Source organism: Chiloscyllium plagiosum, unplaced genomic scaffold (genome assembly GCF_037043375.1).
Source record: "Chiloscyllium plagiosum isolate Xiang-an unplaced genomic scaffold, Cpla_swu_hap1 HiC_scaffold_3, whole genome shotgun sequence".
Classification (NCBI taxonomy): Eukaryota; Metazoa; Chordata; class Chondrichthyes; order Orectolobiformes; family Hemiscylliidae; genus Chiloscyllium; species Chiloscyllium plagiosum.
The window spans coordinates 55200280-55224592 of record NW_028270141.1 but is presented as its reverse complement, the minus strand read 5'-3'; the positions used below and the strand labels follow the sequence as shown (position 1 = coordinate 55224592).

Sequence of the window (24313 nt, the reverse complement as noted above, 5' to 3'; positions counted from 1 at the left end):
AGACGTTGAGCTTAAAAAAGTCTGTTGGTGCTAAAAATCTGTGGAAAGAATCTGCAGTATATTTAGATCTCAGTCTCAACTTTCTAACGGATTTATATGTGAGAATTCGCATAACTGAAATTCAATGCAATGGAGGGCTGCCTTTGAGCTATTACACTAACTTCCTGCTTATTTTCTTTTCCAACATTTCCTGTCAGAAGACATAGCACAGAATGTGCACATTAAAAATGGAAGACACATTTAAGTACTAAATGTGTATTCACAAATAAAGTGCTAGACGGAAGCAACACTGATTAATTCTATTCAGTTCATTATGTAGATGATGGTTTTTTGCAAGTGATATTTGATTGTTGTATCCATCATACAGCAAATGTTTCAATTTCAAATATGTTAAGTTAGGTGGACTGTGAAGGCATTACAGAGGGTGCAGTACAGATACATGATAATGGTCCAGGGATGAGGCATCTCAGTTAGGTTGATTGGAGAAGGTGAGTCTGCTTTCATTGGAAAAGAGAAGGCTTTGATTGGGCTATTCAAAATAATGAGGAGTTTGGATGGTGTAGTTAAGAATGATCTGTCCTGAATTTTGAAGGATTAACAGAGTAATGAGATTTGAGTTAATTGGCAAAGGAGACATGAGGACTGTGTTTTTCACATATGTAGGGGCATGGGGAAGAGTTGCATGTGTTGGACTGATTGGCCTCCTTCTATGTTGTAATCATTCTTTGATTCTATGAATTATCCAAATTCTCTTTGAAAGTTATTACTACATCAGCATCCACCATCCTTTCAGGCAGTATACTTCAACTTGCTTCAACTTCCTAAGCAAATACTTTATTTTTCATGCCCCTGCCACAATCTGGACAAAATTGATGAAAGGTGTCATCAAAAATGCTATCAAGCAGCACAAGCTTACTGACGCCAAATTTGACTTCTGCCAGGGCCACTCAACTCCTGACCTCATTGCAGCCTTGGACTAAACTGAGGTCAGAGGGAATACCGTTGATACCATGGCTGTATTAAACTGATGTGAAATCATGAACTGCTTCAACCTACCCAGATAACTAGAATCAATGGGAATCAGAGGCAAAATATCCCAGATTGGAAATATAACCAGTTAAAATGCTGTGGTTGCTGAAAGTAGTCATCTCAGCTTTAGGGCATCTTTGCATGAGTTTTTCAGGGTAGTGTCCTTAGCCCAACCATTTTCAGCTGCTTCATCAATTACCTTCTCTCCATCACAAGGTCAGAGTGGCAATATTTGCAATGATTGCACAATATTCAGCACCATCCATGTCTCCTCAGAAACTGCAGTAGTCCATACCCTAATTTCTAAAAGATCTGGACAATATACAGACTTGGTCTGAAAAGTGACAAGTAACATTCGTGCCATACCAATGTTAGGCACCAATATTGGGCACGGGCCATCTTCAACAAGAAAGAATCTAAACATCTCTCTTTGACATTCAATGGTATTAACATTGCTGAATCCCTCACTACCAATATCCTGGGAGTTACCATGACAAGAAACTGAACTTGATTAACCATATAAATACTATGATTTTTGGCACTTCTGCCTGAAATTTGTTTCAATGTTTTAACTTTATCTTTTGCATTGGTGTGTCAACCTACCTTACCACTGAGGATGGGGATACTCACTGTTCTGCTGGTTGTTTATTTGTCCACCACCATTGATATGGTAGGTTATAGATCTTAGATCTAAAGGGTTGGTTGTGAAATCTTGGCCCTCTCTATCATTTGCTGCCTGGAGCTGTTTCTGGCATCCCCTCCCGTGCTCTTCGTTGAGCAGCAAGTTACAGACTGAGGAATACTGTCACAGGAACATTGAGCCCATCAGACAGGAGCTTAGATTGATTTCTTGTTGCAAAATGTAGTGAAGCTGTAGTGAAGCTTGTTGAGTTGGCGTGACAATTCATCCTCATCTCTGTCTTGTTACACCATCTCTCCAAATAGTTCCAAGTTAACAAAGAAAAGCTTTTACAGGAATGTAGTCCTGGTAAAGCAGATTGGCTTACTAGAAGAAAATTGCTTAAGTGTTGGTTTTAATTCACGGAACCTTTCAGCGAATCAAGGAGACTCCAAAGGGTTTTTACAAATATATTATGGACAAAAGGGTAACTAGGGAGAGAATAGGACCCCTCAAAGATCAGCAAGGTGGCCTTTGTGTGGAGCCACAGAAAATGGGGGAGATACTAAATGAATATTTTGCATCAGTATTTACTGTGGAAAAGAATATGGAAGATATAAACTGTAAGGAAATAGATAGTGATATCTTGCAAAATGTCCAGATTACAGAGGAGGAAGTGCTGGATGTCTTGAAATGGTTAAAGGTGGATAAATCCCCAGGACCTGATCAGGTGTACCCGAGAACTCTGTGGGAAGTTAGAGAAGTGATTGCTGGGCCTCTTGCTGAGATATTTGTATCATCGATAATCACAGGTGAGGTGCTGGAAGACTGGGGGGTTGGCAAACGTGGTGCCACTTTTTAAGAAGGGCAGTAAAGGCAAGCCAGGGAACTATAGATTGGTGAGCCTGACCTCGGTGGTGGGCAAGTTGTTGGAGGGAATCCTGAGGGACAGGATGTACATTTATTTGGAAAGGCAAGGACTGATTCGGGATAGTCAACATGTCTCACAAACTTGATTGAGTTTTTTGAAGAAGTAACAAAGAAGATTGATGAGGACAGATGTGATCTATATGGACTTCAGTAAGGCGTTTGACAAGGTTCCCCATGGGAGACTGATTAGCAAGGTTAGATCTCATGGAATACAGGAAGAACTAGCCATTTGGATACAGAACTGGCTCAAAGGTAGAAGAAGGACGGTGGTGGTGGAGGGTTGTTTTTCAGACTGGAGGCCTGTGACCAGTGGAGTGCCACAAGGATCAGTGCTGGGCCCTCTACTTTTTGTCATTTACATAAATGATTTGGATGCGAGCATAACAGGTACAGTTAGTAAGTTTGCAGATGACACCAAAATTGGAGGTGTAGTGGACAGCAAAGAGGGTTACCTCAGATTACAACAGGATCTGGACCAGATGGGCCAATGGGCTGAGAAGTGGCAGATGGAGTTTAATTCAGATAACTGCGAGGTGCTGCACTTCGGGAAAGCAAATCTTAGCAGGACTTATACACTTAATGGTAAGGTCCTAGGGAGTGTTGCTGAACAAAGAGACCTTGGAATGCAGGTTCATAGCTCCTCGAAAGTGGAGTTGCAGGTTGATAGAATAGTGAAGAAGACATTTGGTATGCTTTCCTTTATTGGTCAGAGTGTTGAGTACAGGAGTTGGGAGGTCATGTTGTGGCTTTACAGGATATTGGTTAGGCCACTGTTGGAATATTGCATGCAGTTCTGGTCTCCTTCCTATTGGAAAGGTGTTGTGAAACTTGAAAGGGTTCAGAAAAGATTTACAAGGATGTTGCCAGGGTTGGAGGATTTGAGCTACAGGTAGAGGCTGAACAGGCTGGGACTGTTTTCCCTGGAGCGTCAGAGGCTGAGGGATGTCCTTATAGAGGTTTACAAAATTATGAGGGGCATGGATAGGATAAATAGACAAAGTCTTTTCCCTGGGGTCGGGGAGTCCAGAAATAGAGGGTATAGATTTAGGGTGAGAGGGGAAAGATATAAAAGAGATCCAAGGGGCAACTTTTTCATGTAGAAGGTGGTAGGTGTATGGAATGAGCTGCCAGAGGATGTGGTGGAGGCTGGTACAATTGCAACATTTAAGAGGCATTTGGGTGGGTCTATGAATAGGAAGGGTTTGGAGGGATATGGGCCAGGTGCTGGCAGTTGGGACGAGATTGGGTTGGGATATCTGGTCGGCCTGAACAGGTTGGACCGAAGGGTCTGTTTCCATGCTGTACATCTCTATGAATCTATGACTCTATGACAGAACTAATGATTGACTGATGATGTTGAGGAAGCTACTTTGCCAGATTGTTTTGATTGCTAGGATCTGGCAATCTGACAATAATCAAACAATGAAATTTGGCCTGATTACAAAGTAGAGACTTGCTAACAGAGACAACTGAATTAATCAGAAGTCTGGAAAGTGAAAAAAAAAATTAAACCAGACCACTTTGCAGAATGTGCAGCGGTGGTCAAATCAATATTGTAATCTGATGGGTTGGTTCGCGTTTGCGGGGATTTTAAATCAATGTGTTTAGATGAGGATTCCCAGAAGTATGCTACAATTAAGACCCTTAAGGTATTTGGGATATTACCAATCTAGGCAAATTTTCAGCAGCTGATGAAGAACACTTTGCAAGCCCAACCTCAGGTCATCATTCACCTAGATGACATGCTGATAACAAGGAAATCTAATAAGGAACATTTAGAGAACATGCCATAAGATGTTTTTCTGAGATGGACATATGTCTTAGAAGGTAAAATTGTGTGTTCCAGGCCCCCCACGTGACTTATTTAGGCTACAGCGCTGGTGAGACTGGGTTACACCCATTGGAAGATAAAATGAGGGCAATCAAAGGTGCCCCGGCTCCCATATCTGTCCAGGAGATTAGGCTATTTCTTGAGCTGGTACATTATTACTGAAAGTTCAGACATAACTTGGCCTCCATTTTGGCACCTTTGCATCAACTACTAAAAAGGGTCAATCTTGGAAATGGTCGCATAGGTAAGCCCGAGCTTTCAGTGAAGTAAAGAATCAGCTATCACTGGCACAGTATGATCTCAAGAAAAATCTGGTATTGACATGCCAGCCTCCCCATTCGGTATTGGGGTGGTATTACCTCATAGGAAGTCCAATGGAGAGGAATGCCCAATAGCGTGTGCATCAAGGACTTTGGCTAATACAGAGCATTAATACATTCAAATTAAGAAAGAAGGATTGGCCTTCATATTTGGAGTCAGGAAGTTCCACCAATAGCATTGAGGATAAAAATTTGTGATAATCATGAACCACAAACTCCTACTTGGTCTGCATAAAGAGGGTAAGGCAGTGCCACGCATAGCTTTGGACCGCATTTAGAGGTGGGCTGTAATATTAAGTGAGTATAAACACAACTTAGAACACTGTCTGAGAGGCTGAGCAGTGAGCGCAGATGCATTGAGTCGCCTCCCATCAGCAGATATACTACCAGTGGTATCCTCCATGGAAAAGTCAATTATAATATTTTATTATAATAATTATAATAATCTCTGGACACACTCCCAGTCATAGCTGACAATATTAGACTTTGGACAACAGAAAGATCCAGTCCTTTCAAAACTGAAACAAGAGACAGAAACAAGATGGTGGCGGTGGACTAGCAGCATTATCGTCGAGCGCTTGGTCTGGGGCTCATCCGCTTCCATATGTTTTCTTTGTTTTTTCTATTTTGTTCTTTTGCTTTTTACTTTTATTTTCTCTCTTTTTAAGGCCTTTTAAGGCAGCAGGAGGGCAGAGAGAGAGATCCCAGCAGCAGAAGAAAATGGCACCCAGCAGCATGAAGGGGACAGTGAGCTAGTTATTCAAGATAGCAACACTGGTACAGTAGGCCCATCTGCTCCAGACCAGCAGCATTCTTCTTTGTTTTCTTCTCTCCCCTTCTTGTCTTTTTTTTTTAATTTATCTTCTGGAGTTCTAAAAAGAATGCAGCAGCAATGGCATCACAAGGAGCATGGCAGCAGCTATGGATCTTGAGTGATGTCAGCTGGAAGTCTAGTGTCTGGAAATGGCTGTGGATCTCAGGCCAATGTGTTTGAGTGAGCCTGAAGTGTCAGCCCCTAAAATCTGCAGTCTCGAGAGCAGCAAGTCCGAGGTTACTGGAGAGTGGGCCAAGACAGAGGGGTTCGGACCGTTGTAGGGAGAGCACTTAAGAAATACTGTTGAACTTTTATCTTTATTCCTTATTTAATATGGGGAAGGACAGTAATGTTAACTTGCAACTTTATTTCTTTTTTTTATTAAACTTTACTATGAATATTGTTCTTCTATGTTAATACTTGTATGAGCTCATTCCTGATGAAGGGTTCTTGCTGGAAACATTGATTCTCCTGCTCCTTGGATGCTGCCTGACCTGTTGTGCTTTTCCACCACCCCACTCTCGACTCTATTTATATTTTAACAGACTGGTCTCCATTTAGGGAGCTAAAGACTTGCAGAGATTTACAAAGGTTTCATTGTAAATCCATAGTTCAGCACAAGCACCAGTTTCCATCTTTCTCTTCTGGAACTTTTCTTTATCCAGATGCTATCCCCATTTCCTCCCCTTCTAACTAGGAAGATCTTAGCTCTTTTATTTTATAAACTTATCTCAAATCACCCAGTTAACAAATTGAAACCAAATAAGTGACAAGCATTGGCCTCCAGGGACAGTATAACATCAACAATGACTCAAGGGGAGATAGAGAGGAAGGGAACTAACTTCAGTGGGGTTGGAATCAGAAATAATGCACTCTAGCCCCTCTGGTGCCGATCTGTTTATAAATACCTTGGAAGACTCTAGTTCTTTTTGATCTAACCTACCACTAAATCATTTAAATAACCTATACACAATAACAAGTGCTGCACACTGGGGAAGTGCAACAATTGCAAAGAAAAATGAGGGTAAAAAAGGAGGGTAAAGTCAGAATTATGCTCAATGGCCCAGAGCCACTGTTCCCACCTCTCTCAAAATGCCCCAAGACCCTCTTTTTCTAATCAATTTGTTCAGAGATATTATTACATACCTCTGGAGCAGATGGGACTTGGAACCTGGGACCTTTAGTCAGGGGTAGGGACATTACCACTGCACCACAAGGGGGTCTTCTCAAGCCCCTAAAGATAAATTACAATGTGCATCACTTGCTCTCAACTGAATCTGCAGCTCTTCTTGGTTGGTCCTTAAAAAATCCTCATTTCTAACAGTGACAATTGCCCTAGCAGACAGAGATCCATAACTAGTGGACATTGTTCAAAACGATTAGCATAAAGATTTTGTTTTGACTCAAAGGGTAGTGCGGGTCTGGAACTCACTGCCTGAAAGAACAGTAATGGAGAAAACCCTCATTACATTTACAATGTAATTGGATTCAGGTTTGAAATGTTTGAACTTATGGGACTATTTACCAAGAACAAAAGATAAGGGGCTTTTAGAAGACATGTAAGAGTTATGTTCAGGGAGTGGAAGAAGACATTAAAGGGTGGGGGATAAGGGGGTGGTAAAAGAGGAATAAGAGTGGGGGATTAGAAAGTATAAGAAGATGTATGAGGGGGGATAAGGGAATAAAAGAACATGTGAGTAGGGGATAAGGAGGTGGAAGCAAACTTCACTGACTCCAAAACATCACCATATGACTCTATCTGAGGTCCCAATAGCTTAATTTCAACTTTGGAAAGGCCTTTTTCAAGTTATCTATGCTCTGTGTAAAAATTATATTTATAACATCATTATTTTAACATTATAATCAGAAGGAAATATGTAACACAAACTAAAACAATACAACTATTTTAATTACAATTCTTAATACAGATTATTTTTATACAATGTGTCCTGATGGGAAGACCTCTTATTAAAAAGGATAACCAGAAGCAGAAATGATGCACAAGATTCATGATACACAGTTACCAGATAATCCCGAGTGACTGTTTAATGTGCTCTGCTCGATAGCACTGTTGATGACACAGGATTAGACTGATGGGGCTATAATTGACCGGATTGGATTAATCTTGCTTTTTGTGTACAGAATATACTTGGCCAACTTTCTATATCATCAAGTAGATGCTAGTGGAATTCCATAGTAAAGGTATGGCAGGTTATGGAATACAAATTTTCAGTACTATTGCGAGAATGTTGTCTGGATCCATAGCCTTTGTGGTATCCAGTGCTTCCAACCATTCCTTGATATCACATGGAGTGAACTGAATTGGCTGAAAACTGATATCTCTGACACTGCAGACTTCTGGATGATTAAGTTGAGGATGGTAGCATGGATGGGGTTGGGGTGAAGGAAAAATGGGGTACAATCATGTTGGGCAGCTTGTGGGGGCTTTGCTTTACCTTCCAACACTGTGTTTGAACCACAAAATGTCATCACTTGCAGATTTTATCACAGTTGAAGAAATCCAATGGTGGCCCTACTAATCACAGCTACATTTCAGTCAGGGGCATTCAACATAATGTTAGAATGAAAGGTAAGAGATAGCTTTTTATTTTCAGTCCTTTTACCTGAGGTCTTCCTGCACTGTGCACCTTTCTGAGTCAGGAGAGAGGTGAGTTTGGTTACCCACATTTTTGCTACAACCAGCCATTTCTGCTTCTTCTTGTTCCTTTCTCTTGGAATTTGTCACTTTTCCTTTGTGACTTGCTGCTCATGTGTGACTGGGATCAGCAACTCAGCAGGAAATCATGGGAATATGTCCGTGTGAGAGCACAATGTCCACTCCAACTCAATTATTCTGCTTTACCACCCAAACTGAGTATGCTCTTTCTCTGGTATGTATTCAGCAAAATCTATTTTGAACATTCCACATCAGGAAAAAAAACTAGATAAATTTGGAGAAAGAGCTCCCTATTTCAGGGCATCTCCTCAAGATGAAATTGTTGACAATCAATGTAGACGCTTCAACAATTCTACTCATCCCTCCAGCTTTGCTCCAGAAGAGTATCTCCACAGTCTCCAAGAGATAGTTTTGAACTGGAACACCAGCCATCTTGTGGCTTTCCTTCCTGAGTACCAAATTAGGACAAGGAGCTCAACAAAGGCTTCACAATTTATTTCACACAGAATCCACAACCAGCACAAGGAGACTTTTAGCAAGGATTTATTTGAACCCAAAGGTGAAATTAAATACGTATCGCCCAGTCTCCTTAAGGAATGAGGACTGATTCAGTGCAGGTTGCCTTCAGGTCACAGGGATTCAAAATGGACACTCTAATCAGATCACAGTATATGCCTAATCAATCAATAAAAAATATTTCTCTTGAGTTGCAAAGCAGTGACGTCAATTGTTACGATCTGGCAGATACTGGCACAATGAGAGGCTGTAAGATTTGATGACTATTGACATGATTTCCATTGACTGTGAGAAGGTTTAATGTTACATGTATCAATATAAACTACGCACCGGATCTCCATGCTCTCCCTTGTCTCCTTTTTCTCCAGATTTACCCTTTTGAGAGAGAAAAATGAAAATGGACTTACTTCATGTGTACATGGCACGCAGGACAATTTATCCTATGGTCAGGGAGGTGGGGTGTTCTCCTATTGTTTACAAACCGGTTAAACATAAATATCATCATACGACAACCAAAGCTCTTTTATTACTATCTGTTGACTTTAAATGTTCCTATTCCAATCACAGGTCTACTCTTAAACATGTTATTTAAATCGCGTCAGCGTAAATTGACACTGAGTGTAAAATAAGAGCCCCTGTAATTGTAGGGTTTAAAAATAGGAACATCATGCACAAAAATTTTCCAGGCTGTTAATTGTTGACATATAAAGGTCAGCTTAACACCTCATTATTTCAGAATGAATATTGGCAAATGTAGCTTAACTGATGGCAGTCACTGGATCTCCTAACTGCTCAATGCACGAGGCAGAATCAATCATTTAAAAGTGATGATGCCTGGGTGACATGTACTTGTGTTACTATTAAAGAATGTAAGCAGCAGGAAGCAAACTGTAGAGTATATAACATTGCCACGAAGGGTCAGATTTCAGCATCAATGGGCAGTTCAACAGTGTGGCTCCACAAGCAAATGCTGATCAAAGTTTAAAAATACTTACTCACAGGTCAGAAAAATGATCTCTTCTGCTTCATTCTTCCCTCAGCCCATCTGTAACCTTCATCAATTTGTTACCTCTACATTCAAACATTCTAATCCTCCCTTCCATCTTGTATTTTCAGGAAACTTTCAGTAGATTACACCTACCTTTCAGGGGGTTCATCCAAAATCCTGTCACACTTCTCCTAACTTAGACCAATTCTTATTTACCAAACATAGAATCCCTATAGAACAGAAAAAGCCCATTTGGCCCATCAAGTGTCACTGACCTACTGAAGAGCATCCTATTCAGACTGCCCCCCCCCCCCCCCCCCACTCCCCACCCTACCACTATAACCCGCATGGAGTTTTTACCATGGCTAACCCACTTAACCTGTACATCTCTGGACACTAGGGGGCAATCTTTTAGCATGGCCAACCCACAAAACCTGCACATGGCTGGTTTGAGGGAGGAAATTGGAACACCTGGAGGAAACACACATAGACACGGGGAACTTGCAAACTCCACACAGACAGTCGCACAAAGCTGAAATCAAACCCCCAGGTCCCTGGTGCTCTAAGGTAGCCATGTTAACGACTGTGCCATCTCGTGCTCAATGAATTCTGCAGATGTGGGCTGTTAGATTCTTGGGATAGCAGAACTGATGCACTGATGTATAGAGAGAGACTGGATCAAGTAGGATGAGATACACTGAAACTTAGAAGACTAAAGGAGGATTTCATAGAAACCTATAAAACTCTAAGAAGACCAGATAGGCTAAATACAGAAAGAATGATCTTGATCACTGCGGAGTCCAGAACCAGGGGTCACAGTCAAAGGATACAGGGTTCGCCATTTAGGATTGAGATGTGGAGAAATTTCTTTACCTAGGGAATGCTGAGTCTGTGGAATTCTCTGCCACAGAATACAGTTGAGGGAAAACATAGAATGCTTTCAAAAAAGAGTTAGGTATAGTTGATTCGATTACCTACAGTGTGGAAACAGGCCCTTTGGCCCAACAAGTCCACACTGACCCTCTGAAGAGTAACCCACCCAGACCCATTTTCCTCTGACTAATACGGGACAATTTAGCATGGCTAATTCACCAGAGCACCTGGAAGAAACCCACGCAGACACAGAGAGAATATGCAAACTCCACACAGACAGTCACCCAAGGCTGGAATTGAACCTGGGAACCCTGGTGCTATGAGGCAGCAGTGCTAACCACTGAGCCACCCCTTTAGTTCTTAGGACTAAAGGGATCAGATGGTATTGGGAGAAAGCAGGAGCAAGATACAGAATTGGATGATTACCCATGACCATATCGAATGGAAGGCTCAATGGCTTACTCCTGATTGTATTTTCTTTGTTTCTATGTGCGCAAAAAAATGGAAGGAGGGGGTGGATGGAAAATTCCATCTAAAAACCATCAAAATGCCTGGGAAAATTTGATCATGGGATGACGAATATGAGAAAAGTCATCCCATAGGTTGCTTAGACAAGATCTGTGAGAAACTGTTCCTCTAATTGTAGGCTGTTTCTCTCCTGCTCTCTCACTAGCAAACCTATTTGCAGCAAATACAGGAGCGAACTAGCCTATGATTGGAAAAGCAACAAGAAGTGAAATAGTTGTAGTAAGGTGTTGATGAAAGGTGGTAGTGATGGTAGTGGTGGGGGAAGAGGTACTGGGTAATGGAAGAGTGAGGAGGCTTCAAAAGTAAAGTGGAACGGTGAAGGAGGCTGAAAAGGAAAAGGAACTGTTTTAAACCTGTCAACAAAAGAATACTTAGCTTATTCCAAAGGAGGAAATTTTAAATCAGAACGGTAATGAGTTCATTGAAAGTTAATGTGGAATCTCTAGCTTGAGGCTGAATATGTTTAGGAGTAGCTATATATGGGAAACATATGATGGATAGTCTCATAATAATCATTGTTTAGGTGGGATTAAGATCAGAGATGCAGTAAAGTGCGCAGTAACTATTTGGTTAAAATGTTCCAGCTTTGTGCAGATACAACCTCTCCAGTCTGCTGAAGGTATTCAGGGTGATGGTCTCCTTTGTTTTTAGAGAAATATGCTTTAACTATGCTAAAAAAGGGAGCTGTTGTTTTGTGTCAATTTAAATTGTGTGGTTTCCAGGAAACAAATGTTTTCCTTTGGTGGTGTGACTTTATGTTCAATGGAAAGATGTTAATTGAGAATTTTGATGATTCCTTCTAATTCTTTTTCTATATCAGTGTAAATAAACTACTAGTAAACTCAAAAAAGAAGGACATGTTACTATGTGACTACATCATCTTGCAATGGAATTAGTGAGAATGAAAAAGGTCCCTTGAAAACTATAATATAAGCCACTTGTTAAAATTAATGAGCAGCCCCTGAGAAAATTTCAAGAAAAATTATTTTAACTCCTAGCACACGAGCATACACTTACACTCTTTCCAAATAGGCAACATACTGCAGAGCAAGGCAGAGCTCTCAATGTAATTTAAATGCAGTGCTTTGCATGCACAATTCACAGATGCTACCCTGCATGCAGGAAATCCAGTTTTTCAACAGGCTAATCAGAGAAACAGAATTCTTGATTTTTAAATTCCCTACGTCACTGCCCCAGTTCTCCAAGGTCACTGTCTGACCTCTGGGCCAAAGTCCAGAGGTAGAAGAAACTAAAGCTATGACAATAATAAGTTAATTAACTGATATTTGTCGTCTTACCATGAAGATTATCATTAAAAAAACTGAAAAATGTCCATAATTCTGTGCTGTGACCCTGAGTAGTTCCAAATTTGCCTCCTCTGTCTTTGCCTCCGTTGTTTTTAAATCAATTTTTAGTGTGGGTATTTCCTAGTTATGTGATGTGGAATTCTGTTAAGGAGAGAGTTTCAGGATTTTGACACTGAATCAATGCAATATATTTCTAAATCAGGATGGTGAGTGACTTGGGACTACTTGCAAGTGGTGGTATTCCCATGTATATGCCCTTGTAGACAGAAGTAGTCACTGAGGTTAAAATCTTCAGAAGAAATGTTTGTCACTGGTTTGGAAAGTGTTCTTGAAGGAACATTGGTGAATTTTTGCAATGCATCTTGTAGATGGTATACACTGTTGCGACTGAGTGTCAGTCGTGGAGTGACAGAATGTTTGAGGATGCAATTCTACTGCTTTGTCCCAGATGGTTTCAAGCTTCTTGAGTGTTGTTGAAGTTACACTCATCCAGGCAAGTCGGGGGGTATTCCATTACTCACCTGACTTGTGCTTTGTAGATAATAGATAGGCTTTGGGGAGTCAGGAGGTCAGTTACTCACTGCAGGAAACCTCGAACCTGCTCTTGTGGCCATGATATGTATATGACAAGTCCAGTTCAGTGTCTGGTTGGGATGTTGATAGTGGGGGAAATCACTTTGGCAGTGCTGTTGAATCTCAAGGAATATGATGTACTGTTAGCGCCAAGTCATGGATTACAATGGTGAGGACTAGACACTTAATATTCACCGATCTTTAGAATAAAACAGGGAAGGAGAAGAATGCGATTCACTGGTTTTAATGATTGGAGAAAAGATTTCTCTTTTCCAAAAGGTAGATGTCATTCAGGGAACGACAGAATTGCTTACAATTGAGAAGAAAAAAAGTGGATGATTATTTGACCAAAGGCATTCTAAAGGATTCCAAATAGTGAGAGTTAAGAACAGGTCCAAATCTATTTGGGAACCATAGAGACACATTATAACAATAGAGTGATAGCATTGGGACACTTTAATCACACAAATATCATTTTGTTTTATTTACTCATGGACATGGATGTCATTGACTGGGCCAGATTTGTTGTGAATATTGCTGAACATTGTGAAGTCATTGGTAAACATCCTCACTCCTGATCTTATGGAGGGAAGGTCATTGGCGAAGTAGCTGAAGATGGTTAATGGTTCCCCTGGGGAATTTCTGCAGAGATGTTCTGGGAATGAGATGATCATCTTCCAACCATCTTCCTATGTCACAGGAATGACTCCAAACTGCCTCCATTGACACCAGTTTTGCTCAGGCTCCTTGGTGTCATACACAGGCAAATGCAGCTTTGATGTCAAGTGCAGTTACTCTCACCTCACTTCTGGTGTTCAGCTCTTTTGTCCATGTTTGAATCAAAGCTTTAATGAAGTCAGGTTTGGAATCGTCCAGAAGAAACTAAAATGACCATCAGTGAGTAGGTTTTTGGTAAAGATGCACAATCCTTTATCCGAAATGCTCGGGACCAGCTGGTTTTCAGAATTCAGAATTTTTTGAATTTCAGAATAAGTGACAGTTTGATGGTGAAATTTTTAAAAATCTTACCGGAGGAGCATGACTCACTCAATAAAATAGGCCTTGACAGAAAATCGAGGCTGCTGGTGCTGGGCCATGTCCCCTTGTGTTGCACCTGAGTGACACGCATCAAGTGGGTGTCAACTTGGGTTAACTGTTTGCACGCCAAATAATCTTGTTAATGAGAAATAAACTTCACAAAAAAAACCCTTTTGACTTTGGAGTGTTTTGGATTTTGGAATTTCAGATAAAGAATTGTCTACTTGTATGTATTTTTTCATTGGACCTGAGCATGTTCTAATAGAACTGGTTTGTTCAGTGAAGGGGAGCCATATCCCAGGCAGAGGAGGGCATGGCAGAAATACTAAATCTGGGGTCTGATGGCTCAGTTCAGACAACAACTTAATATTCAGTAGCCACACAAAGGCAGAATTACTTCTCATAAGTCTTAGAAGTGATCCTAGCACATTGGGGTTTCTTTTCTCTCCTTCAATGATCACCTAGCCTTTACTAACCCCAAATACACTCACACTATTTTTGGGACCTTGCTGTGGTTTCAGATGTTGCTGCCTAGCATACTTCCCTCCAGGGATCTGACCCCCAGGGTGAGCAGGTTCAGCTGCAATTCATGCCATGTTGTCATGCTACATGTCAGGCTGCACCTCATAATGTTGAGATAAGAAGTTCTCAAAACTTGCCCCAGTGGTCTCCAAAGGTGTTAAAGTGGATTTTTGGCTAGCAAACTATAACTTGCTGGTAATATTATAGAGTGGGAAAATAAGTTGATTGCAAATCTAAGCGATTAATTGAAGAGATCACTTTCTGTGTAACGTTCTGTTCTCTAAAAACAATACCAATGACTACACCAACTACTGCTATCATTTATTCTTCAGATCTGTGGAAGTCATCACTTCCCTCTGCCACTCCCGTATTCCACTGATTCACAATCTTTCCCATCCTCCTCAACTTGGTCATCCAAACCATAGCCCCATCACAGAAGTCTCTCAACAAAACAAGAAAATTTTCTGAGCCTTAAGGGTTAGGATAACTTACAGGCATTCCATATTGCTGCATAGAGTACTCTGAAGACATCCCCTGCAAGAAAATAAGATGCAAGGATATTACTATTTTCTATCTTATTTTGATGTCCATTGGCAGCTCATGAAGGAGATGAAATTCCCCTGAATAACTTTATACCCCCACTCTGATTCCAGTATTCTTCCCCTTCATATAATTGTACTATTGGCAGTTCGTAACTCACTGTCATTATACTGCATTTGAGGACAGTCTGATATCTACACACTAGAAGACTGTTCTATGGTATGTATCTAATTGTGTCACAATTGTGTGCATATACATGGATTGTGTATTCAATTGGGTACAGCTTCTGTTCACAGATGAATCTCCACAGATATTGCCAGATGTGCTGAGTTTCACAGCTCTTTCTGCTTTTATTTCAAATCTCCAGCACCATGATATTTTGCTTTTGTATTAGCGATATTCATTGCCAGTAAACTAATTAAAACTTTTACAAATGATCTTTAGGGTAAGAAGAACAGTCATACCATTCATGCCTTACTTTAGGATGGATGCAGTTGTGAAGCCACAATGACAGACCAACAACAATTCAGTTCAGCTGATAATTATGTTGTGATCAGCAATGCTATCTGTAGCAGATGATTTCCTTTTCATGGGGTACTGGCATCAGTATTGGAACAGGAGGGATCTGTCCAGTTGGGACTGACTCCACCTGAACTGAGCTGAGACCAGTGCTCTCACAAAAAGGGTACATAGGGTCATCAATTGGACTTTAAACTAGGAAGTGGGGAGGAAAGGGCGAGTAAAACTCCAACAAGTACAATGGCCAATGTGAAGCAAAGCTGCAAGTTAAAATATGTGGGGTGGATTCAACTGCATGGAAAAAGAATTTAAAAAATGAAAAGCAAGCAGAACTCAGACTAGGCTATTAAAGTCTCCTGCACACAAAATAGGACAGAATGTTTAGAAAGGGTTAGGAGTCAAACTTCAAACACACTGGATAAATGAATAACAATGAGAAGAGATATGGTCAATACAGGACTGAAGGTGTTGTATCTGAATGCACACAGTATACAAAATAAGGCAAATGAGCTTGTGGTGCAGATTGAAATGAGCAGGTATGATGTAGTGGGCATCACGGAGATGTGGCTGCAAGGGAATTAGGACTGGGAGCTAAATATCCAAGGATGTACATTCTGCCAAAAAGACAGGCAGGTGAGAAGAGGGATTAGGGTTGCCTCGTTAGTAAGAAATGAAACTAAGTTAATAGCAATAAACTAAATACTGTCAGATGATGTAGAATCTGCATGGGTAAAATTGAGGAACCTCAAAGGTGAAAAAAATCACAATGGGAGTTATGTACGCGCCTCCAAACAGCCATTAGAATTTGGGGCATAAGATACACCAAGAGATAGAAAAGGCGTGTAAGAATGACAAGGTTACAGTCATCATGGGGGATTTCAATATACAGGTGGACTGGGAAAATCAGGTTGGTAGTGAATTGCAAGGAAAGGAATTTCTGGAATGTCTGCGAAATAGCTTTTTGGAGCAGTTTGTGGTGGAGCCCATTAAGGAAGAGGGAATTCTGGATTTAATGTTGTGCAATGAGGCAGACTTGATAAGGGAACTTAAGGCAGTGACAATAATATGATAGAATTTACTCTGCAATTTGAGAGGGAGAAGGTGGAATCAGATGTAACAGTATTACTGTTGAATAAAGGTAACTACAGAGGCATGAGGGTGGAGCTGACTAGAATTGACTGGAAGAGGAACCTAGCAGGAAAGACAATGGAATAGCTAATTGGAATAGTAAGTGTTCCTGGAAGAAATTGGGAGACACAGCAAAAATTCATCCTGTGGAAAAAAAAAAGTATACTAAGTGGGGATGAGGCAACCATGGCTGACCAGGGAGGTCAGGGACAGCATAAAAGCAAAAGAGAAAGCAAATCATGTGGTGAAGGGCAATGGGAAGCCAGAGCATTGGGAAACCTACAAAGGCCAACAGAAGAAAAGAAGAAAGAAATAAGGAGGGAAAAGACTAAAGATGAGGTTAAGTCAGTAATATTCGAAAAGATTGCAAGATTTTCTTTAGATATATAAAAGGCAAAAGAGAGGCAAAAGTAGACATTGGGCCACTAGAAAATAATGCTGGAAGAGTAATAATGAGGAACAAAGAAATGGCTCAGGAGCCGAATAAGTATTTTGCATCAGTCTTCACGGTGGAAGACAAGAGTAATATCCCAAAAATTCAAGATAGTTGGGGTGTGGTGGGGTGGGAGTGGGGGGGGGGGGGCGCAGAGATGAGTATGGTGAACATCACCAATGAGAAGGTGCTAGAAAAACTGAAAGGTCTGAAAGTGGATAAATCACCTGAACCAGATGGGCTACACCCCAGAGTCCTAAAGGAGACTGCTGAAGAGATAGTGGAGACTTCAGTAGTGATCTTTCAGGAATCACTGGAGTTAGAGAGGATCCCAGAGGACTAGAAAATTACCAGTGTAAACAACCACCCACCCCCGTTAAGAAGGGAATACGGCAAACAATGGGGAATTATAGGCCGATTAGCCTGACCTCAGTCATTGGTAAGATTTTGGAGACCATTGTGAAGGATGAATTTTCAGAATACTTGGAACAGCATGGTAAAATAGGGCAAAGTCAGAATGGTTTGATCTCTTGAAATTGTCATGCCTGACAAATCTGTTAGGAATCTTTGAGGAGGTATTAAGCAGGTTAGACCAAGGAGAACCAATGGATATTATCTATCTGGACTTCCAGAACCTCTTTGATAAGGTGCCACAGGCTGCTGAGTAAGATAAGGGCCCATGGTGTTAAAAGCAAGGTACTAGCATGGATAGAAGCTTGGCCATCTGGCAGAAGAAAGAGGGTGGGGATAAAAAGATTCTTCTCAGGATGGAAGCTGGTGATTAGTGATGTTCCACAAGGATCTGTGTTGGGACCACAACTTTTCACTTCCTACATTAATGATCTGGATGAAGGAACTAAGGGTATTCTGGCTAGATTTGCAGATTATACAGAGATAGATGGAGGGGCAGGTAGTATGGAGGAAACAGGGAGGCTGCGGAAAGATTTAGACAGGTTAGGAGAGTTGGCAAAAAAGTGGCAGATGAAATACAATAATTAGATTCCCTACAGTGTGGAAACAGGCCCTTCGGCCCAACCAGTCCACACCGACCCTCCGCAGAGTAACCCAACCAGACCCACTTCCCTCTGACTAATGCACCTAACACTATGGGCAATTTAACATGGCCAATTCACGTGACCTGCACATCTTTGGACTGTGGGAGGAACCCCACACAGACACAGGGAGAATGTGCAAACTCCACACAGACAGTTGCCCAAGGCTGGAATCAAACCTGGGACCCTGGTGCTGTGAGGCAGCAGTGCTAACCACTGAGCCACTGTGCCAATGTGGGAAAGTGTGACATCATGCACTTTGGTAGGAAGAACAGAGGCATGGAGTATTTTCTAAATGGGGAAAAAATTCAGAAATCTGAAGTGCAAAGAGACTTGGGAGTCCTAGTCCAGGTTTCTCTTAATGTAAACTTGCAGATTGAGTTGGTAGTTAGGAAGACAAATACAATATTGTCACTCATCTCGAGAGAACTAGAATATAAAGGCAGGTGCGTACTTCAGAGACTTTGTAGAGCTCTGGTCAGGCCACATTTAGAGTATTGTGATCAATTTTGGGTCCCATGCCTCAGGAAGGATGTATTGGCTCTAGAGTGGGTCAGAGGAGGTTCACAGGAATGATTCCAGGAATGAAAATGTGTTGCTGGAAAAGCGCAGCAGGTCAGGCAGCATCCAGGGAACAGGAGAATCGGCGTTTCGGGCATAAGCACTTCTTCAGGAGGGCTTATGCCCTGAAGAAGGGCTTATGCCCGAAACGTCGATTCTCCTGTTCCCTGGATGCTGCCTGACCTGCTGTGCTTTTCCAGCAACACATTTTCAACTCTGATCTCCAGCATCTGCAGTCCTCACTTTCTCCTCAATGATTCCAGGAATGAAAGACTTAACATATGAGGAACGTTTGAGGACTCTGGGACTATACCCAGAGTTTAGAAGGATGAGGAGGGATCTGATTGAAACTTATAGAATACTGAACAGCATGGACAGAGTGAATGTTAGGAAGATGCTTCCATTGGTAGGAGAGACGAGGACCTGAAGGCACAGCCATGGAGTAAAGGGAAGACTCTTTAGAAAGAAGATAAGGAGGAACTTCTTCAGTCAGAAAGTGGTGAATCTGTGGAACTCCTTGCCACAGAAGGCACCCATCTGCAGGAAATTTAGTACCAAAGCCCAAACCAGAGCTCAGAACATAGCACAGGTGACCAACAAGATGCTGTAACCCCGCAGCACTGACACCAATGCTTATACCATCACTTGTAACATAAGAAATTAGGCATGGAATTGGAAGACCCAAAACATTTATTACAGCTCGTTCAAATACATAAATATTACAGTCACAGGCACAGGCACATCTATATGCCCGGGCTAGTATTAAGCTGTTTAGTTACAAGTAACGAGCATGCTTCCATCTACATTTCATGTTTCAAATAAGATGGTGACTAAGACTTTTATACCATAAGAGTACATGCTACAGTGTTGAAATCATGAGCATGACTGACAGACTGACTATGAGACACAAAACAACAGGTTTTGCATATCTTCATTTTTATTCACAGTCTGAAATATGTTAATTACAAGCAATTCCAAAATTCATAAGGCCATAAGATCATAAGAAATAAGAGTAGAAGTAAGGCCATTCTGCCATTCAATCATGGCTGATGGGCATTTCAATGCCACTTACCCACACTCTCCCTGTGTCCCTTAATTCCTTGTGAGATTAAGAATTTATCAATCTCTACTTGAAGACATTTAACGTCCTGACCTCCACTGTGCTCCGTGGCAGTGAATTCCACAGGTCCGCCACTCTCTGGCTGAAGAAATGTCTCTTCATTTCCGTTCTAAATTGACCCGCTCTATTTCTAAGGCTGTGCTCATGAGTCCTAGTATCCCCGCCTGACAAAAACAGTTTCCCAGAGTCCACTCTTTCTAAGGAGAAAGTGAGGTCTGCAGATGCTGGAGATCAGAGCTGAAAATGTGTTGCTGGAGAAGCGCAGCAGGTCAGGCAGCATCCAGGGAACAGGAGAATCGACGTTTCGGGCATAAGCCCTTCTTCAGGAATGATTCCTGAAGAAGGGCTTATGCCCGAAACGTCGATTCTCCTGTTCCCTGGATGCTGCCTGACCTGCTGCGCTTCTCCAGCAACACATTTTCAGCTCCACTCTTTCTAAGCCATGCATTATCTTGTAAGTTCTCTTCGATCTCCCCTCAACCTTCTGAACGCTAATGAATACAATCCGAGGATCCTTAGCCGTTCTATGTTAGGCCTACTATTCCATTGATCATCCATGTGAATCGCCACTTGACATGCTCCAGTGCCAGTATTTCTTTCCTGAGGTGTGAGGCCCAAAACTGGACAGAGTATTCTAAATGGGGCCTGAGCAGAGCTTTATAAAGTCTTAGTAGCATCTCACTGCTTTTACATTCCAACCTTCTTGAAATAAATGACAACATTACATTTGCTTTCTTAACCATGGACTCAACCTGTAAGTCAACCTATAGAGAATCCTGTACTAGCACTCCCAGATCCCTTTGTACTTTGGCTTTATGAATTGTCTCGCTGTTTATAAAATAGTCCTTGCCTGTGTTCTTTTTACCAAAGTGCAAGACCTTGCATTTGCTCATGTTGAATTTCATCAGCCATTTATTGGACCATTCTCCTAAACTGTCTAAATCTTTCTGCCCACCTCCTCAGAACTACCTGCATGTCCACCTAACTTGATATCATCAGCGACCTTCTCCAGAATGCCCCTAGACTCTTCATCCAGATCATTTATATATAAAGTGAACAGCTGGGGCCCCAAAACTGAACCCCGCGGGACACCATTTGTCACCAGCTGCCATTCTGAAAAAGAACCTTTTTCAGAACCTTTTTCCCAACTCTCTGCCTTCTGTCAGACAGCCAATCCTCAGTCCATGCCAGTAGCTCACCTCAAACATGATGGGCCCTTACCTTACACAGCAGCCTCCCGTGAGGCACCTTTTGGAAGTCTAGGTAGATAACATCTACTGGGTTTCTCTGGTCTAACCTACTTGTGGCATCTTCAGGCATGACCTCCCCTTATTAAATCCATGATTTGGAGATGCCAGTGTTGGACTGGGGTGTACAAAGTTAAAAATCACACAGCACCAGGTTATAGCCCAACAGGTTTAATTGGAAGCACACTAGCTTTCGGAAACTATCACTGTATTCTAACAGATGAAAGGCTTAACAGACAATCAATTTTTCAATGTATAATTTCAGTTACATCACACTGCAAATTTTTGCTATAAGTTCTGTGTTACGATCAAGCCCTCCACAATCACCTGATGAAGGAGCGTCGCTCCGAAAGCTAGTGTGCTTCCAATTAAACCTGTTGGACTATAACCTGGTGTTGTGTGATTTTTAACTTTATTAAATCCATGCTGACTCATGATCACTCTTTCAAAGAACAGGATTTGAAACAAAGACTTGTCGTGGAATTCTGTGGTTTGAATTCAGGGTGATTTAATTTGTTCTTTGAATGTTTTGCAAAGGTAACAGTATTGGCTATGAGAGACGATCAATATAATAAAAAACCATGAAACATTTATATCATGAAGTAAGATGATTTAGCTCTTTATCACTTGATGATTCATTGAAAAAGTTCATCAATGGAAATAAATTCATTTGAAATTCAATTAAATCTCCAATTGCAAACTGCTTCACTGAAACTAACATTAAATAGGTGATTATGTGTGAAGCAGTATTTATTGCCCATTCCTTATTACCCCAAGGCCACAGTAGTCTATATGCTTAGGGAGTTTAGACTTCATGAAATGAGTGAATCCTATCTGTGAATGATATTTTAGAGCTGGTTGGATATTTAACACACACATGTGTATACACGCACGCACAAACACACACACACTCTCTCTCTCTACTGGCATTGGCATGGCAACTTCCTGAACTAGCGCAGCAGCCACTAGCATGGCATGGTGACTTTTCAGCCTCCTGAAGCGGCCTTCAGGTCTGGTGTGTCGCCGGCATAGTGTGGAGTCAAGGCCTGATGCCGATTGAAGTTAGGTGCCAGCATGGTCTGTTGTACTGAATTTTATTTCTGTAAAGCTGGACATTTTAATTCTGTATTGTGTAAAATCTTGTAACTAAAGAAGCTGTGCCTAGGTACCTTTGTATCTAAGTCAATACTTTAATTGGCGATGTATAAATCTTTCACTATATTCATTGAACGTATGTGACAATAAGAACTATTCTATTCTATTTATACCAGGCTTGGTAATTGAGATTGACTCTGTTCCCAAGTAAATACCCCACCCATGAGCATTAGGCAGTGATCAGGAGTGAAGGTTAGCACTGATTTTCTTCTCCTTTTTGGCCTAGAGGTTCAGAGGCCAACTGCAGCACCTTACTTGAGCATGGTGCCAAGTGAACACAAACTAAGCCTTGTACATTGCAACTTGCTGTTCTGTAAAGTTCATTTGCAAACATGCAGTGCATTTAGCAGCCAGACCAACAGAGAGACTGGCACTTTCTGGTTTGAGAAGGGTCCTCTTTCTTTACTCTGTCTTCTCCAGGATAAAGAAGGATCAAGTAAGGCCTTGTAAAACTCCCACAATTTCAGTGTTGCATGCAAGGTGTTTACCATGCTGCATTTTTGGTAGGAATCACACCATCCTTTTACTGGAATATAAGTTAGCCATGAGGATTTGTCCTATGGGCTGTGGTTTCTAGCAGTGCAAAGTTAGTCTAACATGGTAAGTGACAATGCTTCCAATGGAGTTTTATTAAAGAATTCTTTTCATTTACAATATATACAGTTGGAAAAGGTAACTCACCAGTCCTGATGGGCCTGGAGGTCCTGGCAATCCAGTATCACCCTAAAAGAGAAGAGATTTGTGAAAAGTGTCTTCATTCCACATTGTCTAAAAATCTGATGGGCTAACTAAAGGAAGACTGTTAGAGAACAGCTTCAGCTTGTATATCAAGATAGCTGCTATCTTGTTCTTGAATTGGCTATACAGTTGTTTCAGAAGGCTGACTCAGATTCATACTCAAGGCATACTTATAATGGAAGCAAAGCTGAAATGAGGGACATTTTGACATTGGCTCTTCTAATGCAGTTAAGGGCAGTAAAGAAGGCTTTTGGCACATTGGCCAGGTCATTGAGTTTAGAAGTTGGGAAGTTTATTGCTGTTATTGAGGTTGTTGGCGAGGCCGCATTTGGAGTATTGTGCTCTGTTTTGGTCACCTTGGTATAGGAAGGATGTTACTAAACTGGAAAGAGTGCAGGAGAAATTTACAAGAATGTTGCCAGGACTCAAGGGTCTGGGTTATAGGGAGAGGTTGGGCAAGCTAGGAGTTTTCTCTTCAGAGCATGGGAGACTGAGGGGATTTCTTAAAGGCGTGTATAAGATATGAATGAATAGGGTGAATGCATTCAGTCTTTTTCCCAGGATTGGAGAATCGAGTTATAGAGAGCATCAGTTTAAAGTTAAAGGAGAAAGAATAAAAGGAAACCTGAGGGGCAAACGTTTTACACAACAGGGTGGTCAGCATATGGAATGAGGTGCCAGCGGAGGTGGTTGAGGCTGATACATTAACAACATTTAAAAGACATTTGGACAAATACATGGATAGGAAAGATTAGAAGGATATGGGCCAAATGCAGGGAAATGGGGTTAGAATGGATGGAAACTTTGGTCGGCATGGACCAATTTGGGCCGAAGGGTCTTCTCCATGCTGTGAAACTCTATGATTCTATATGACTCAAATAAGGCAAGCTATAGCTCATGCCATTATAGTCATCTTCACATCTGAGACAAAGCAACACCAGAGAGGAAACCAACAATTTTTTTTAATCTATGCTTATTGCCCTTACTTAATTGCCCCCTGGGAAATGGTGATGAGCTTCAGATTCTTGAGCCAATTTAAAGGAACTTACTGGCTTGCTAAGCCATTTCAGAGGGCCATTAAGACTCACTCTCATTGTTGTGGGTCTGTAGTTGCATGTAGGCCAATCCAAGTAAAGATGGCAGATTAGTGATTTAGTTGGGCTTTCCTGCAAGTTTCAGGTTTCTTGGTCATTATTAATAAGACTAACATTTTATTCCAGATTAGATAACTGAATTTAAATTTCTACAGCTATCT

General features: G+C 41.3%; 1 protein-coding gene across 3 annotated transcripts in view; it reads right to left on the bottom strand.

The window, feature by feature from the left end:
* col19a1 (collagen, type XIX, alpha 1) overlaps window positions 1–24313 on the bottom strand; it is a 422382-nt gene that overhangs the window by 128647 nt on the left and 269422 nt on the right. For all 3 annotated transcript variants that reach the window (XM_087979446.1, XM_087979452.1, XM_087979458.1), the window contains 3 exons: window positions 23002–23043; window positions 15058–15099; window positions 9067–9111 (listed from right to left, as the gene is read on the bottom strand). In XM_087979446.1, the coding sequence (XP_087835572.1) occupies window positions 9067–9111; window positions 15058–15099; window positions 23002–23043 (129 nt within the window). The remainder of the gene's footprint in view (window positions 1–9066; window positions 9112–15057; window positions 15100–23001; window positions 23044–24313) is intronic.